General features: G+C 37.6%; 1 protein-coding gene across 1 annotated transcript in view; it reads left to right on the top strand.

Moving 5' to 3' along the window:
- LOC143404476 (selection and upkeep of intraepithelial T-cells protein 9-like) overlaps nt 1–18,774 on the top strand; it is a 61,677-nt gene that overhangs the window by 28,498 nt on the left and 14,405 nt on the right. Inside the window, exon 5 of the mRNA XM_077110076.1 lies at nt 7,961–8,086. Coding sequence (XP_076966191.1) covers nt 7,961–8,086 — 126 coding nt within the window. The remainder of the gene's footprint in view (nt 1–7,960; nt 8,087–18,774) is intronic.

The following is an 18,774-nucleotide window of genomic DNA, read 5'->3' as shown; positions in this document are numbered from 1 at the left end:
GGAGAGCATCATGCTGAGTGAAATAAGATTCGAAAAGGTCAGGGTTGAATGTTTTCTCTTATATTCAGAAGCTAAAGAGAAATAAGAACTTTTTTAAAAGGAGGAAGAATCTCATTAAAAAAGAAGAGAGAACAGTGGAGTAGAAGAAGGCAAGTGATGGGGAGGAGGAGAAATGGGAAAGGGGAAGAAGGTCAGACTGAAATTAATAAGTGTATACATGCCCATATCACAATGAATTCCACTTTTGTGTATAAAAGTGGAATTTTAAAATGTACCTCTTTAAAATAAATCACTTTTTTTTTACTAAAATGCCAGTAATTTTATATGTCATTACTGAAATAGGACATCCCTTACATTTTATCAGTGGTCTCACCATGGTAATAATTGGAAGATATTTTGGACTGAACAACTCCTTGGCTATCAACTGGTACCAAAAAGGCAACAGACTTTAGTTTTTGAAAGTTTCAGATAAAAGCGATAATGGCTTCTTTATCTGTGCATCTCTCAGCTATTTTAAGGCACTTATCCTCTATTTTGATAGTTACCTTTTCCTTTTCTCTTTCTTAAATGTTAGTAAAAGCTAAATAAATAAATTTAAATTCATTAAAAGTCCAAGAAATAACAGGTTAGCATTACAAAGAACTCTTTTACATTCACTACCATAGAGTTTGATTTTCCTGAAGTATCATCTAATTCTCTGCTGTTACATACATGAATGATTTCAACATTTTACCTATCATGACATATGATCAAATTCTTATTCAATTGCCTACTAAACATCTTTACCACAAACACATCAAAATCTATGTATAGAATTGAAACACTTTTTCCTTTGATGCTCTTAAATCTTCTTTTCCACCTATTTTTATATCTTATTTATTAGTACTACTATCTTTATAATCTCCCAGGATATAAATATGGACACTGCTGTTAACATTTTATTCCTCCCACCCATTGCCCAGTACTATCAATTAAATTCAGGGCTGCTCTACCATTGAGCCACATCCCCATTCTTCTTCATTTTGAGACAAGGTCTCCCTAAGCTGCCAAAGCTGGTCTTGAACTTGTGATCCTCCTTCTCAGCCTCCTGGGTCACTGGGATTACAGGCATGTACCATTATGCCCAGCTGTTCCTTCTTTTTTTTCTTTCTTTCTTTCTTTTTTTTTTTTTTTTAGAGAGAGAGAGAGAATTTTAATTTTAGTTTTCGGCGGACACAACATCTTTGTTTGTGGTGTTGAGGATCGAACCTGGGCCGCACACATGCCAGGCAAGCACACTACTGCTTGAGCCACATTCCCAGCCCCAAAGCTGTTCCTTCTTCTATGAAGAAGTTCCTGTCCTGTTCCCAAGACATATAGTTGGTTAATAGTACTGTTGTTTCCTCCTTCTAAATATGCCTTGAAAAAGTACTTACAACTAATATGGTATTGCAGAATCACATTGGGAACTCTGAGGAGGGCAGATACATTAGAAATTTTGGAACAAGATTGGGATACTCAACCTGTCACTGGGAGAATAGTCCTCATATTACTTTTGCTTTGGCTCATCTAAGAACATTAGTAAGTACTACTACAGGATATGGACTGAAACAAAGAGTTAAAAATGGGCCTGATATTTAAAAAATTCAAAGATCTGTATATGTTTGAGACATTGTTCAGATGATATACCATTGGCAAAATACTTGAAAGAAGGTATGAGAGTCCAGTGGCTTGACTGGATGCTCCATTTCCAGAGAAGTCTGGGTTGAATATCTCTGATTCTATAGATACCACTTAATTCCACTCCTGGCAAAGCAAATACATTTTTAAAATTTATTACTAGACAAAGAGACAAAGTAGAACTATCACAAGAGTGATAGTTCTACTTTAAGCTTCTGAACTCCTTTTTGAAGGAGCATTCAAAAGGATGAATACAATATACTTTTAAAAGGCAGTTGAGGACATCAGTGGAAAGAATGAAGTGAGAAATCCCCCAAATCCTTTCCTATTATGAACTGAATGTTTTATCCACTCAATCCCCAAATGCATATGTTGAAGCTCTAGCCTTAAATGTTAGCTCAGTCCAGACTGAAGAACAGAGAGCAGAAAGAATAAAAGACAAAGAGAATGCATTTTTTTTTACACGGGAGAAAGGACAGGACCACCTGAACATTAACTAAGAGAAAATAAATAAAACATAATCAGACCACCCAGATGGTGAAATTAACTGATAGGTTTAAGATAAATGCAATTGATTTGTAAGTATGTAGAGAAAGATATTACTTTGCCATAGAAATGAAATCTTTGAAAGATATGTCCTTGGGAATTATACAAAAAATATATAATTTCTGAATATATAATTTCTGAAGCAAAAATTCATTAAAAGTTTAGCTGCACATTAGGTAGGGAGAACATAAGATTAGTGAACTGTCAGGCTCTTCAATTATAAATATCCAGACTGAAGAACTGAGAGCAGAAAGAATAAAAGACAAAGAGAAGACATAGAGAGGTAAGAGACACACTGAAGGGATCTAACATATATGTAGCTAGAGACCTAGAGGAGAAGAGCATAAAAACAATGCATAAGAAATTCTTGAAGACATAGTTATCAGAATTTTATTTTTAAGTTTGAACACCCAAGGATGTTTGTGAACCTTAAGCAGAATAAATGCAAACTAAGCTGTGGTGAGTGAGTGAGCTATGGTCATTGGCTGATCCCATGGCATTGGTAAAAGTCAACCTGAGAACATTTCCTTGCCAAAAGGTGAGGATACATGGATAGTCTTGACATGGCCTCTTATGCTAACAGTTGTCAAATGTACCAGTACAATGGGTTTTCTGGATATGGCAGGATAGCTGCAAGATGTTCTTGCATTATAACATTTTAGTGCACAAACAAGCCTCCTGAGAAATCACAGGCCTTGAATAATTTGCAAAGCTTCTGTAGTTAAACGTCCTGATTATGAGACCCTATATAATAAACATGCAGAGCCAGTTCTGGGTCACCGGTCCTTCATCAGGGGACAGTGTTCCACCTGGCCCCAGCTGTAGTTAAAAATGTCTCTTGTTTTTCCTCATTCTCCTGTTGCCCCTCCTCATGATCTTTTGTTGTTGCTGTGCAGGTTGCTGCATTAAGTCATATTGAACACATCATAATCAGATTGTGAAATCCAAATGAAGCAAAATACACTTCCTTTAGAGAGGCAAAAATTAAATAGATTGCTGACTTTTCAAAAGATGATATAAAAACTAGAAACATTAGGATAACTTATCCAACACATTGAGATAATTTTCAGTGGGATTTTGTAGCAAGTAATATTTTCCTTTAAAAATATAGCCTCAGTAAGATGATTACATCACACCTGAAGGAAATCATGGTGGTTAATTTTAGGCATCAACTGAACTGGATTAAGGGATTAGAGAACTGGCAAAGTGTTATTTCTGGATGTGTCTGAGTGGGTAGCTCCAGAGGAGATGGATGTGTGAGTCAGTAGGCTGAGTGGGAATCATACTCTCCAGGTGGGCAGACACCTTCCAATTGGTTAGGGATTCAGAACAAAAATGCAGAAGAAAGGAAATTTGCTCTCTGTTTCTCTTCTGGAGCTAGGGTGTCTCTCTTCAAAAGCCTTAGGACATCAGAACTAGGCTCTTTGGTCTTTTGGCTCTGGGACTTGTAGCAGTCCTTCCCCCCCCCCCCCCCCCCGGGGGTTTTAAGCCTTCAGTCTCAGACTGCAAATTAGACCATCACCTTCCCTGGTTCTGAGGCTTTCAAACTTGAACTGAACCACACTACCAATATCCCAGGGTCTTTAGCTTGCAGATGAACCATGATGGAATTTGAAAGTCTCTATTATTATAATAGCTTGATCCAATTCTTCTTCTAAACCTTCTTCATATTATCTAATATATTCTATTCTAATCTAATTCAGTAATCTCTTATTGGTTTCTGACTGATGTAGAAATGATTTTATTTTAAAGAGAAGTTTTAATACCAAGAATCAAACATCAATAACAAGGTTAAATCTTTAGCATGGTACAAAAAGCACAATCAATACCTGCATTTCTCTAATCCAGTATTTCTGTTTCAAACTTTCCAGTTTTTCAGAAATTATATTTCCTTGAAATATACTATATGGACCTCATTCTCAAAGGGAATTTTTCCCAACTTCAAGATAATGGTAGAGGCTTGTTCCTGGTTCTGACCTTTGTTACCATCTTGGTTATTATGAACTCTAATCCTGAAATAGTTTAATATATTAATATTTCTCCTTCTATAACCTATCACAGTAAGCATTCTGATTTCATTGGTGCTGTAGTTTGATGTTGAATGGCCCCCAAAGGCCCATGTGTTAAAGACGTAGTCTCCAGAGTGGCAGTGTTGGGAAGTGGTGGAACCTTTAAAATGTGGAACCTAGTGGGAGGTCTTTAGGTCATTGGGGGCACACCTTTGAAGGGGATAATGGCCCCCTCCTTGTCCTCTCTTGTTTCCTGTTGATGGAGTAGGCAGCCTAATTTTACCATGAGCTCCCACCATGATGTGCTGCCTCATCTTAGGACAAGAGCAATGAACTTGGTCATCCATGACTGAGACCTTTGAAACTATAGGGCCCCCTGCAAAAACTTTCCCTCCCTAAATTGATCTTATCTTGTGTTTTTGTCACACTGATATAAAAGTCAAGTAAAATAAATGTACAGTTTAATGTGTCCAGAAAGAAAATTCTAATATTCATAAGTCTTCAGTCAGGTGGAAGCTTGATTAACAGTGCAAAGAATGGTTTGGAAGGTTTAAACATATTTTTGATTGCTAAATTAAAATATGAAACAACTCAAGAAATTTTACCCTGGGTTAAATTATTTGATTTTGGAGTTGGTCTAGTTGGTGGGGGCAACTATGGTGGTATTGGGAGATGATGGAAACTTTAGGTGGTAGAGCTCACTGGATGAAAGTTAAACATTGGATTGTGTCCTGAAAGGAAATTGAGGGACTTCAATCTCTTTCATTGCCTTTCTTATTTACTTCCTGACCTCCCTGAAGTGAGAAACTTCCTCTGCCACATGTTCCTGTCGTGATGTGCTGCCTCACCATAGTATCAAAAGTAATGTGGCCAACTGACAATGGACTGAAACCTCCAAGAGGTTGAGATGAGGTGGTTATCATAGGTATTTTATCACAGTAATGCAAATGTGAATAATACCAAAATCTTAGCTATTATAGTATGCCAATGGTTTTCTATCCTTTTGGCATCCTCAGAAGTTTTTAAAGCCACAGCTGGGACTCTCTCCACATTTTTTAGTACATCTACCTGAAGGGAGTAATTCCAAATGACAGCCATATGCTAGGTTTACTGAAGATCACTCAAAACCCCAAGTTCTGCCATATTTATGGGTCTTGCTCATCCTCCTAATGGATCTTAACTTCTAAAGAATACCATATAGATTCAAGGATCAATCAGAACTTAGAACGATGAGAGCAAATCCTACCTTCTCAACATGTTTCCTTCAGAAAATCCTGGTTTCCAAAATGTTGTATCTTCTTCCTCTTTCTTTCAGATTCTAGTTCCTGATAAATATTTATTGGATAGAAAGTATGCCAGAAAAGCCTATTTTTGCTTATTATTAGTACAACCATGACAATTTTGTTTCTATGACTCTGAAATTTGTTTGTCATTGTTAAATGGTTCTTTGACTGAGATAGTTTCAGATACAGGAAAACTGTTGATCAGGGTTTCATTTCAGAGTTCTACTAGTCTTTGTTGAGTTCTAGATATCCTGATTCTCATATTGCTTGGGATTATACTCAGCCAACACATCATTATAATTGAAATAGGAATAAAGTTTCATCTGTACTGTGAATTCATATATGCACACATAACTGACAATATATCATTATGAGCATTAAAGAAAAACAAATTAAATATCTTAAATGTGACAAAGTGTTTTAGAGAAAGAATGCTCTTTATGTTATATGTGCCTGTAGATCTATGTATGTTCCTGGATAATAAATGGGGATAATAAATTGTTACTTTCACTTTTTCCATGGAAATGAAACTGATAGAGGAAATGGGAAAGTTTGTGTTACTTAAATTGTTACAATGAACATAGCATGAATTATATTTGAATAAAAATTTAAAAACTATGAAAACATAAAAGAACACTTCTATTTCTTTTGGTATGGAAAAATCTATCCCCCTCCCCCATACATGTAGCAGCAACTGTAGCAGCAATAGCAACAGGCAGAAAAATGTTAAATGAAACATTTACAAATACTGTATTATCAGCAACTGTAGTAGCAATAGCAACAGATAGAAAATGTTAAATGAAACATTTACAAATACTGTATTATCAGCAACTATAGTAGCAATAGCAACAGATAGAAAATGTTAAATGAAACATTATGAATACTGTATTATGAAACCCTTTTTCCATCAGAGATAAGTGAAATTCCTGAAAATGAAAATGCAATTTAAGCAGAAACTTCCAACTCCAGTATCATTTATTGTAATAGTAGTTATTAATGGCACTTTTTGATTTTTTATTAAAATGTATTAATTATACATATTAAGGGGGTTCAGTGCAGTATTTCTATATCTGTGTACGGTTTGTGCTGATCAAATTCAATTTCCCTTTTCCACACCACCAATACCCATCCCAATCTTTATTCTATTTTCAGGTTGACTCTTTTTAGCTTTCATATATGAAAGAAAACATGTGGCACTTGTCTTTCTATGTCTGGCTCACTTCATTTGACATAAGTTTCTTTAGTTCCATCTAATTTTCTGCAAATGATGGAATTTGATTCTTCTTTATGTCTGGATAATCTCCATTTTGTATATATGCCACATTTTCTTTACATTCATCTGTTGATACAAATCTAGGATGATTCCATGTCTCACCTGTTATGAACAGTGTTGCAATAAACATGGGTGTAATGAAATCTATTGGTATTAACATAAAGTTAAATATGGAGTGGTAATCAGATGCCAATAAGTTGGTTAGGAGTTTTAGAGAGGTCTGTAAGTTTACATAAGCAAGAAAGGTGAGTTTAAGCTGTCTTACAGATATAGGAAAGTAGAGGGTCAAATAAAACTAAAACTCAAAGATCCTTTAATTCTGAAGATTTACATCATATAAAACTCTTTTTAAAAGTATACAAAGAGAGAAATGCAATAATTTTTAGCAGCATTATAAATATATATATATATATATATATATATATATATATATATATATATTTGCAAAAATTGGAAATACAATGATTATTACATGCTAAACCAAAAAAATGTTGAGAAAGATGCCATAAAATGAATTTTAAAATAGACAAACCTACACAACAGCATTATAAAATGCAAATGCTAAGTATCATTATTGGGTCCCATAATGGATGACAAGAAGGACAATATATGTTACCCAGATATAGAGAAAATTTGAAATTTTACTAATATTAAGTATTATTATATTGAAGTATTTTTAAATTATTTAGATTGATAATAGGTACAAACAAAATACATCTGCAAAATCTAATTAGAGAAATATTTTGTAAATATACAATACTAATATTTATCTTTTGAGTTGAATCTGTTGGAAACTCAGGTAATGGAGAAAATAGCATGAAATTGCTAATGTATGGGAAAAGTTAAAGTATTCTGAAATTGTATTATTTTTTAGAACAAATTTTAATAGATTGGATAATTTAAAGATTTAAAATTGATTTTAAATTTTCAAGTATCTAATGAGTCTCTAACATAACACAGGTAGAATTAAAATATTCTAACAAATAGAAGAAAATGTGTATCAGGAAAAGTTCAACCTATACCAAAGTTCAATCTATAGAACATAAAGGAAAACAAATAATAAAACATAATGTAGAAAGGGTAAAAAAGATATTTAAACACAAAATAAGACAGTAGAAGCAAATTTAATTATCTGATAAACACAATAAGTTTAAATGAACTCCCTCCCAGCTCTCCTGTGAGCGCAATAGCCAGACCGAGGGCGGCACGGGAGCCAGCGGGAGCCGCGGCTGCGGCAAGGGAGCTGGCGGCAGCCGGGGCAACGGCACGGGAGCCGGCCGGAACTGGCGGGAGCTGCAGCAGCGGCGCGGGAGCCGGTGGGAGCCGCGGCGGCGCTGGTGCAGGAGCCGGCGGGAACCGCGCGGCGCGGGACTCCCAGCTACCGCTCCCACCAGTGCTGACAACTGAGGTCTCTTGCACCGACTCGCCTCGGCGTGGGACTCACGGCTACCGCTCCCACCAGTGCTGACAACTGAGGTCTCTTGCATCAGATACGGGGGCGTGGCTACCAGAAGGTAAGCAAATTTGCTGGGGGTTCTCAGCCCCAAGCTCTACAAACTTAGGGCCTGAGGGAGGCAAACAAGGAGAGTGTGCCCAGGCACTAATGAAACAGCTGCTCCACGCGTGTGCAAGGTAGGCGGAACTGTGACCACCGACAAAACAGGCCCAGTGGACTGCCAGACACATCGCTCCGGTTGGGGGAGGGGCAGAGCCGCCGGGCGCCTGCAAGTTACGCAGACCTGCGAATCACCAGCAGATCAGGCCCAGCAACCGCGGAGCGGCAGAGCCACCCCCGGGCCTGCAAGGTAGGGGTACTTGCCACCCACCGGCACGTCAGGCCCAACAATCTGCGGAGGGGCACAGCTGCCCCACAAGCCTGCTAGGTAGGCAGAACCCTGACCACCGACAGAACAGGCCCAGAGGCCGGCCAGACACATCGCCCCGCCCCGGTTGGGGGAGGGGCAGAGCTGCCGGGCGCCTGCAAATTAGGCAGACCTGCGAATCACCAGCTGATCAGACCCAGCAACCGCGGAGTGGCAGAGCCACCCCCGGGCCTGCAAGGTAGGGGCACTTGCCACCCACCGGCAGGTCAGGCCCAACAAACTGTGGAGGGGCAGAGCTGCCCCACGAGCCTGCTAGGTAGGCAGAACCCTGACCACCGACAGAACAGGCCCAGAGGCCGGCCAGACACATCGCCCCGCCCCGGTGGGGGGAGGGGCAGAGCCGCCGGGCGCCTGCAAGTTAGGCAGACCTGCGAATCACTAGCAGATCAGGCCCAGCAACCGCGGAGCGGCAGAGCCACCCCCGGGCCTGCAAGGTAGGTGCACTTGCCACCCACCGGCAGGTTAGGCCCAGCAACTCTCGGAGGGACACAGCTGCTCCACACGCGTGCAAGGTAGGCGGAACCGTGACCACCGACAAAACAGGCCCAGTGGACCGCCAGACACATCGCTCCGGTTGGGGAAGGGGCAGAGCCGCCGGGCGCCTGCAAGGTAGGCGGACCCGCGACCCACCAGCAGAACAGGCACAGCAATCTACAGAGCGGCAGAGCCACCCCCCGAGCCTACAAGGTAGGCAGACCTGCGACCCACCGGCAGGTCAGGCCCAAAAACCTGCGGAGGGGCACAGCTGCCCCACGTGCCTGCTAGGTAGGCTGAACCGTGACCACCAACAGAACAGGCCCAGCGGCCAGCCAGACACATCGCCCCGCCCCGGTTGGGGGAGGGGCAGAGCCGCCGGGCGCCTGCAAGTTAGGCAGACCTGCGACTCACTAGCAGATCAGGCCCAGTGACCTGCGGAGCGGCAGAGTCACCCCCGCGCCTGCAAGGTAGGTGCACTTGCCACCCACCGGCAGGTCAGGCCCAGCAACTCTCGGAGGGACACAGCTGCTCCACGCACGTGCAAGGTAGGCGGAACCGTGACCACTGACAAAACAGGCCCAGTGGCCCGCCAGATACATCGCCCCGGTTGGGGGAGGGGCAGAGCCGCCACCAGCGCCTTTTAGGTAGACAGAACTGCAACCGACAGACAGAACAGGCCTAGTGGCCAGCGGAGGGGCAAAGCCGCTGCTCACGCCTGCAAGGTAGGCGGACCTGTGACCACCGAAAGAACAGGCCCATCGAAAGTACAGGCACAGCGGCCTCCCGGCGTGGTAGGCACATTGCCTCAATTGGAGGAGGGGCAGAACCACCGCCAAAGCCTGCGAGGGAGACTTTGCAGCTATACAAGAGCAATATAAATATATAGGGGGAAAAATCAATAACACAACAGTTTCACCAAGCAGAAAGAAACGCGATCAATATGAAAAGACAAGGAAAGAAAGGACCACAAGCAATGCAGGTCAACTCAACTTTAGAAGAGGTAATATCTGCAGCAGATGGAATGTCAGATAAAGAATTCAGGATATACATGCTTCAGATGATCTGGAGTCTCAAGGAAGACATTAGACAGCAAAATCAGACAATGAAAGACCACTTCGACCACTTTGACAATGAATTACATAAACAAATCCAAGAAGCAAAAGATCAATTATACAGGGAGATAGAGGTTATAAAAAACAAACAAACAGAAATCCTGGAAATGCAGGAAACAATAAACCAACTTAAAAACTCAATTGAGAATACTAACAGCAGAGTAGAACACTTAGAAGATAGAACATCAGACAATGAAGACAAAGTATTTCAACTGGAGGAGAACATAGACAGTTCAGCAAAGCTGTTAAGAAACCATGAGCAGAACATTCAAAAAATATGGGATAACATAAAGAGACCAAACTTAAGAGTCATTGGGATACAGGAAGGTACTGAGGTCCAAACCAAAGGAATGGGCAATCTATTCAACGAAATAATACGAGAAAACTTCCCAGACTTGAAGAATGAGACAGAATCCCAAATCCTAGAAGCCTACAGGACGCCGAATGTGCAAAATCATGAGATCCACACCTAGACACATTATAATGAAGATGCCCAACATACAGAATAAGGAGAGAATTTTAAAAGCTACAAGAGAAAGGAAGCAGATTACATTTAGGGGTAAACCAATCAGGATAACAGCTGATCTTTCAACACAGACTCTGAAAGCTAGAAGATCCTGGAATAACATATTTCAAACACTGAAAGAAAATGGGTTCCAACCAAGAATTGTGTATCCCACGAAATTAAGCTTCAGGATGGAAGATGAAATTAAAACCTTCCATGATAAACAAAAGTTAAAAGAATTTGCAGCTAGAAAACCATCTCTTCAAAACATCCTCGGCAAAATATTACAGGAAGAGGAAATGGAAAATATCAATGAAAACCAACAGCGGGAGGTAGTACAGTAAAGGGGGGAGGAATAATCAAAGAGGAAAACAAACCATGTTTAGTAACATAAATAAACAAATATGGCTGGAAGAACAACCCATATCTCAATAATAACCCTAAATGTTAATGGCTTAAACTCACCAATTAAGAGACACAGGCTAGTAGAATGGATCACAAAACAAGACCCAACAATATGCTGCCTTCAGGAGACGCATTTGATAGGAAAAGATATACATAGACTGAAGGTGAAAGGTTGGGAAAAATCATATCACTCATATGGACTTCGGAAACAAGCAGGAGTGTCCATACTCATATCAAATAAAATAGATTTCAAGCCAAAGTTAATCAAAAGGGATGAAGAGGGACACTACATACTTCTCAAGGGAACCATACACCAACAAGACATAACAATCATAAATATATATGCCCCAAACAATGGTGCAGCTATGTTCATCAAACAAACTCTTCTCAAGTTCAAGAGTCTAATAGACCACCATACAATAATCATGGGAGACTTCAACACACCTCTCTCACCACTGGACAGATCTTCCAAACAAAAGTTGAATAAGGAAACTATAGAGCTCAATAACACAATTAATAACCTAGACTTAATTGACATATATAGAATATACCACCCAACATCAAGTAGTTACACTTTTTTCTCAGCAGCACATGGATCCTTCTCAAAAATAGATCATATATTATGTCACAGGGCAACTCTTAGACAATATAAAGGAGTAGAGATAATACCATGCATCTTATCTGACCATAATGGAATGAAATTGAAAATTAACGATAAAAGAAGTAAGGAAAAATCATGCATCACTTGGAGAATGAACAATAGGTTACTGAATGATCAATGGGTTATAGAAGACATCAAGGAGGAAATTAAAAAATTCTTAGAGATAAATGAAAACACAGACACAACATATCGGAATCTATGGGACATATTGAAAGCAGTTCTAAGAGGAAAATTTATTGCTTGGAGTTCATTCCTTAAAAAAAGAAAAAACCAACAAATAAATGATCTAATACTTCAACTCAAAATCCTAGAAAAAGAAGAGCAAAACAACAGCAAAAGAAGTAGAAGACAAGAAATAATTAAAATCAGAGCTGAAATTAATGAAATCGAAACGAAAGAAACAATTGAAAAAATTGACAAAACTAAAAGTTGGTTCTTTGAAAAAATAAATAAAATCGACAGACCCTTAGCCACGCTAACGAAGAGAAGAAGAGAGAGAACTCAAATTACCAGCATACGGGATGAAAAAGGCAATATCACAACAGACACTTTAGAAATACAGAAGTTTATCAGAAACTATTTTGAATCCTTATACTCCAATAAAATAGAAGATAGTGAAGGCATCGATAAATTTCTTAAGTCATATGATTTGCCCAGATTGAGTCAGGAGGATATTGACAACCTAAACAGACCAATATCAATTGAGGAAATAGAAGATACCATCAAAAGACTACCAACTAAGAAAAGCCCAGGACCGGATGGGTATACAGCAGAGTTTTACAAAACCTTTAAAGAGGAACTAATACCAATACTTTTCAAGCTATTTCAGGAAATAGAAAAAGAGGGAGAACTTCCAAATTCATTCTATGAGGCCAACATCACCCTGATTCCTAAACCAGACAAAGACACTTCAAAGAAAGAAAACTACAGACTAATATCTCTAATGAACCTAGATGCAAAAATCCTCAATAAAATTCTGGCGAACCGGATACAAAAACATATCAAAAAAATTGTGCACCATGATCAGGTAGGATTTATCCCTGGGATGCAAGGCTGGTTCAATACACGGAAATCAATAAATGTTATTCACCACATCAATAGGCTTAAAAATAAGAACCATATGATCATCTCGATAGATGCGGAAAAAGCATTCGACAAAGTACAGCATCCCTTTATGTTCAAAACTCTAGAAAAAATAGGGATAACAGGAACATACCTCAATATTGTAAAAGCAATCTATGCTAAGCCTCAGGCTAGCATCATTCTGAATGGAGAAAAACTGAAGGCATTCCCTCTAAAATCTGGAACAAGACAGGGATGCCCTCTCTCACCACTTCTGTTCAACATAGTTCTCGAATCACTGGCCAGAGCAATTAGACAGACGAAAGAAATTAAAGGCATAAAAATAGGAAAAGAAGAACTCAAATTATCACTATTTGCAGATGACATGATTGTATACCTAGCAGACCCAAAAGGGTCTACAAAGAAACTATTAGAGCTAATAAAGGAATTCAGCAAAGTGGCAGGCTATAAAATCAACACGCATAAATCAAAGGCATTCCTGTATATCAGCGACAAATCCTCGGAAATGGAAATGAGGACAACCACCCCATTCACAATATCCTCAAAAAAAATAAAATACTTGGGAATCAACCTAACAAAAGAGGTGAAAGACTTATACAATGAAAACTACAGAACCCTAAAGAGAGAAATAGAAGAAGATCTTAGAAGATGGAAAAATATACCCTGTTCATGGATAGGTAGAAGTAACATCATCAAAATGGCGATATTACCCAAAGTTCTCTATAGGTTTAATGCAATGCCAATCAAAATCCCAACGGCATTTCTTGTAGAAATAGAGAAAGCAATCATGAAATTCATATGGAAAAATAAAAGACCCAGAATAGCAAAAACAATGCTAAGCAGGAAGTATGAATCAGGCGGTATAGCTATACCAGACTTCAAACTATACTACAGAGCAATAGTAACAAAAACAGCATGGTACTGGTACCAAAACAGGCGGGTGGACCAATGGTACAGAATAGAGGACACAGAAACCAATCCACAAAACTACAACTATCTTATATTCGATAAAGGGGCTAAAAGCATGCAATGGAAGAAGGATAGCATCTTCAACAAATGGTGTTGGGAAAACTGGAAATCCATTTGCAACAAAATGAAACTGAATTCCTTTCTCTCGCCATGCACAAAAGTTAACTCAAAGTGGATCAAGGAACTTGATTTCAAATCAGAGACATGGCGTCTGATAGAAGAAAAAGTTGGCTATGATCTACATACTGTGGGGTCGGGCTCCAAATTCCTCAATAGGACACCCATAGCACAACAGTTAATAACTAGAATCAACAAATGGGACTTACTCAAACTAAAAAGTTTTTTCTCAGCAAAAGAAACAATAAGAGAGGTAAATAGGGAGCCTACGTCCTGGGAACAAATCTTTACTCCTCACACTTCAGACAGAGCCCTAATATCCAGAATATACAAAGAACTAAAAAAATTAGACAATGAGATAACGAATAACCCAATCAACAAATGGGCCAAGGACCTGAACAGAAATTTCTCAGAGGAGGACATACAATCAATCAACAAGTATATGAAAAAATGCTCACCATCTCTAGCAGTCAGAGAAATGCAAATCAAAACCACCCTAAGATACCAACTCACTCCAGTAAGATTGGCAGCCATTAGGAAGTCAAACAGCAACAAGTGCTGGCGAGGATGTGGGGAAAAGGGTACTCTTGTACATTGCTGGTGGGACTGCAAATTGGTGTGGCCAATTTGGAAAGCAGTATGGAGATTTCTTGGAAAGCTCGGAATAGAACCACCATTTGATCCAGCTATTCCCCTACTTGGTCTATTCCCTAAAGACCTAAAAAGAGCACACTATAGGGACACTGCTACATCCATGTTCATAGCAGCACAATTCACAATAGCAAGACTGTGGAACCAACCTAGATGCCCTTCAATAGACGAATGGATAAAAAAATGTGGCATTTATACACAATGGAGTATTACTCTGCATTAAGAAATGACAAAATCATAGAATTTGGAGGGAAATGGATGGCATTAGAGCAGATTATGCTAAGTGAAGCTAGCCAATCCCTTAAAAACAAATGCCAAATGTCTTCTTTGATATAAGGAGAGTAGCTAAGAACAGAGTAGGGACAAAGAGCATGAGAAGAAGATTAACATTAAACAGGGATGAGAGGTGGGAGGGAAAGGGAGAGAGAAGGGAAATTGCATGTAAATGGAAGGAGACCCTCAGGGGTATACAAAATTACATACAAGAGGAAGTGAGGGGAAAGGAGGAAAAATATAAGGGGGATAAATGAATTACAGTAGAGGGGGTAGAGAGAGAAGAGGGGAGGGGAGGGGAGGGGGGAGGGGGGATAGTAGGGGATAGGAAAGGCAGCAGAATACAACAGACACCAGAATGGCAATATGTAAATCAATGGTTGTGCAACTGAAGTGATTCTGCAATCTGTATATGGGGTAAAAATGGGAGCGCATATCCCACTTGAATCAAAGTGTGAAATATGATATATCAAGAACTATGTAATGTTTTGAACAACCTACAATAAAAATTAATTAAAAAATATAGCATTGAATAAATGAAAAAAAAAGTTTAAATGAACTAAGAACTCTAATTAAACTAAAAGTGGATTTTTAAAAAATCTATCAGTATTATATTTAAGTAAGAGTTAACAATAAATTAAGACTATAGAAGGTTTGGAAATAAAAGGTTAGAAAAAAAATAGCCAAAAAAAAAAAATAGAACTGGTATAGTTGGGTAATATTTGAAAATATACCAAATAAGATGTAAAAAATAGAGCTTCAACATCTAATCATAAATATTTCAGATCTTTTCCAAACATAAATGAAACATTAACAACAGTGATCATATATTATAATTATGGAAGTCCAAAAACTTCAATAATAGGCATCATACAGGCAACATTCTCTGATAACATTGAAATTTTGTTGGATATCAATAAAAAAGATAAAAATAATCTATAGTGTTTTGGAAATTTAAAGGCATTCTTGAATAATTATGGTTAGGATGAAAATATGTATTAAAGTTTATACATAAAGATGATTATATAAAGATGAAAGATGTGACCTAACATGTAAATCTTCCTATTTTCTTACATAATAACAGGCAGAGAAACTAGGTAGTGAAACTGAATCCCCTGGGGATTATTACCAACAAAACTAAGTGACAATGTATACTTGTAAAGATATAAATATGGAGGAAAAGTATCAACTAGTGGATATAGGCAAAGAAATGTATATGATAAACTAAGTATAACAGCAACCTTGGAGTGTGAGACGAAATAAGGAGATCAGAACAAATACCAAAAACTAAGATTCAAAAAAACTTCATGAAATTAACAACAACCAATTTGATCTGTGTATTGACTAAGCACTTTATATGCAAGAGGATGCAGAACTAAACAATTAAGAACAAGACATTTTCTATTAAGTTACTGGACATAAAGCAAAAGAAAAATCATCAAGGCATGCAGGTAGAAGAAGTGACACAAAAAGAAAAGAAAATAATCATTGGATAATTTCAACAACAGTAATTCATGCCAGCAGAAAAGTGTGTAATATATTTAAGATATCAAAGATAGTAAATATGAAGGCTTTGGGGCAGAAAAATAATTTTAGACTGTGAAAGGTAAGGTCAAAATATATAAATATGAAATAATAAGATGAATATTGTTTCAAAGGGATTCCTGAGGAATCTGCCAAAGAACAAGTTTTGTGAATCAGGAAAACTAAAAAGAGTGTCAAATAATTATTGGAAATGATCATTAAATAGAGTAGTTACTTTTATAGCTAGAAATAGATTGTTGAGACACATGAAAAATCTTTAGTGCCATTAATAATTAAATAAAAGTGAGATACTAGTATGCACACACTACAATGGCTAAAAGTACAAAGACTGGCATCAAAAACATTGACCAGAACATGGAACAGTGGAAAATGTCATACACTGCTGGCACAAGCATGTTGTAATATAATTCAGCAGTTTCATAAACAGTTAAGCATACGCATATCATATAATGACATAGACATTCCATTTCTACATAATGAAAGATAATGAAGACGTGGTACAAAAAGACTTGCACACAAATGTTCATAGCCACTCAATTTGTAATAGCAAAAAACTGGAAATGACTCCAAAGTTCATCAACAGTTGAACAATTCAGCATACTTGTCATATTCAGGGTATATCAATACAATGAAATACTATTCTGCTGTACACATAACAACAAAGATGAACCTGGATGTAATTATTCCAGGTAGAGCAAGTCAAACAAAAACAATTATATACTTTATGATTCCATTCATATAAAATTCTAGAACATAGAAAATATATATCAGCAAAAAGCATAACAATGGTTGCCTGAGGATGGTGGCAGGAGGATGGTGAGGATGAATTATCAAGGACTATTTAGAAAACTTTGGAATTAAGACTTGTTAATTTTACTTATAGTTTTGAACATAAATGGATATGTGAAGCAGCATCAAATTGTTCATCTTAAATATGCACAATATAGTGTACACCAGTTAAACTTCAATAAAATTTGCAATTTTTTTGGCTATAATATATAATATTTTCTATGTTTTCTCTAAATATAAAAAAGAAGAGAATAACAGAAGCATATACAAGTTCTTTGGATTTCTATCAACTCTTTGAGTATGTCCTCTCAATACCTTCTGTTGTCCACTATTTTTAATTAGTAAGTCGTGATAACAATGTACTTCTCTTTTATGTGATGAATCTTTCTTTTTTCTTTCTCTTTTTATCTTTATCTCTCAACTGTTTAATTGTGAGTGTATCATTTTGTGTTTATCTTATCTTGAATTTTTCAAGTTCCTTGCATGTTCAGATGTCTTCCATCAATTTTCTGTGCTTCAAGTAGTATAATATCTATTAAGATAGCATCAAGTTTGCTGATTCTTCTGTGTCAAATATGTACTGAATCATTTCAGTAAATTTTTTTATATCAGTTATTTTTCATCATTAGAGTCATCATCTGAAATTATATTGTAGATTTTAATACACACACATAAATACACATATATTATTTCTCTTTATTGATTGTAATTGGGGTTGAGTCATTATTATTATAAATTATTTAAAAATTTTAAACATTTCTTCAAACACACTTATAAAGTGCTTTAAAGCTGCTGTGTCCTAGTCCAACATCTAAACCCCTCAAAGACATTGTCTATGCCTGCATTAATTTCTATGTATAGGTCATACTTTCCTATTGCCTTGCATACCTTATTAGTTTGTTGAGACTGCAATTTTTACATAATGTTTTGCAAAATATAAATTCTGATCTCCCCAATACTTATAGTCTTTTTTTTTTAACCACCAGGCATAAATGTCATCTTAGCAAGTTGGATGTCATTTTTCCATGAATCTCTGCTAAATTTTTGGTTGATCTGTGTTTATTTTTTTTTCCTATCCAGACTATTGCCCCTGAGATTGTCAGCTTTCCCTAGTTGTCTCCCCCTAGGACCTCTACTGTTTCTTAAACACCCTGTGTTTTCCTGTATTCTACTCCAAATAAAGTGTTGTTTGATGGCAAAGCAGTAGAGATACTAATTTTTAAGGCCTATCTGTCTCTCCTAGGGTAAAATTTGTGTCATGAAACTTAGAGGTAGAAGAGCGCATCCTCTGACAAAAATGGCATAGGTTCATGCTGGTTTTTTTTTAATTTAGTTTTTTAATTTTTTAAAATTTGTTTTAATTAGTTACATATGCCAGTACAATGATCTTGACGTATCATACATTTGAATCAGATGGGGTACAATTTCTCATTTTTCTGAGAGTACAGGTTGCAGAATCACATTGGTCATGCAGTCACGTATATACATACAGCAATCATAATGTCTATTTTATTCTGCTGTTCTGCTGTTTTTA

This window comes from Callospermophilus lateralis, chromosome 7 (genome assembly GCF_048772815.1).
Source record: "Callospermophilus lateralis isolate mCalLat2 chromosome 7, mCalLat2.hap1, whole genome shotgun sequence".
Classification (NCBI taxonomy): domain Eukaryota; kingdom Metazoa; phylum Chordata; class Mammalia; order Rodentia; family Sciuridae; genus Callospermophilus; species Callospermophilus lateralis.
This window is presented reverse-complemented; position numbering and strand designations above follow the sequence as displayed.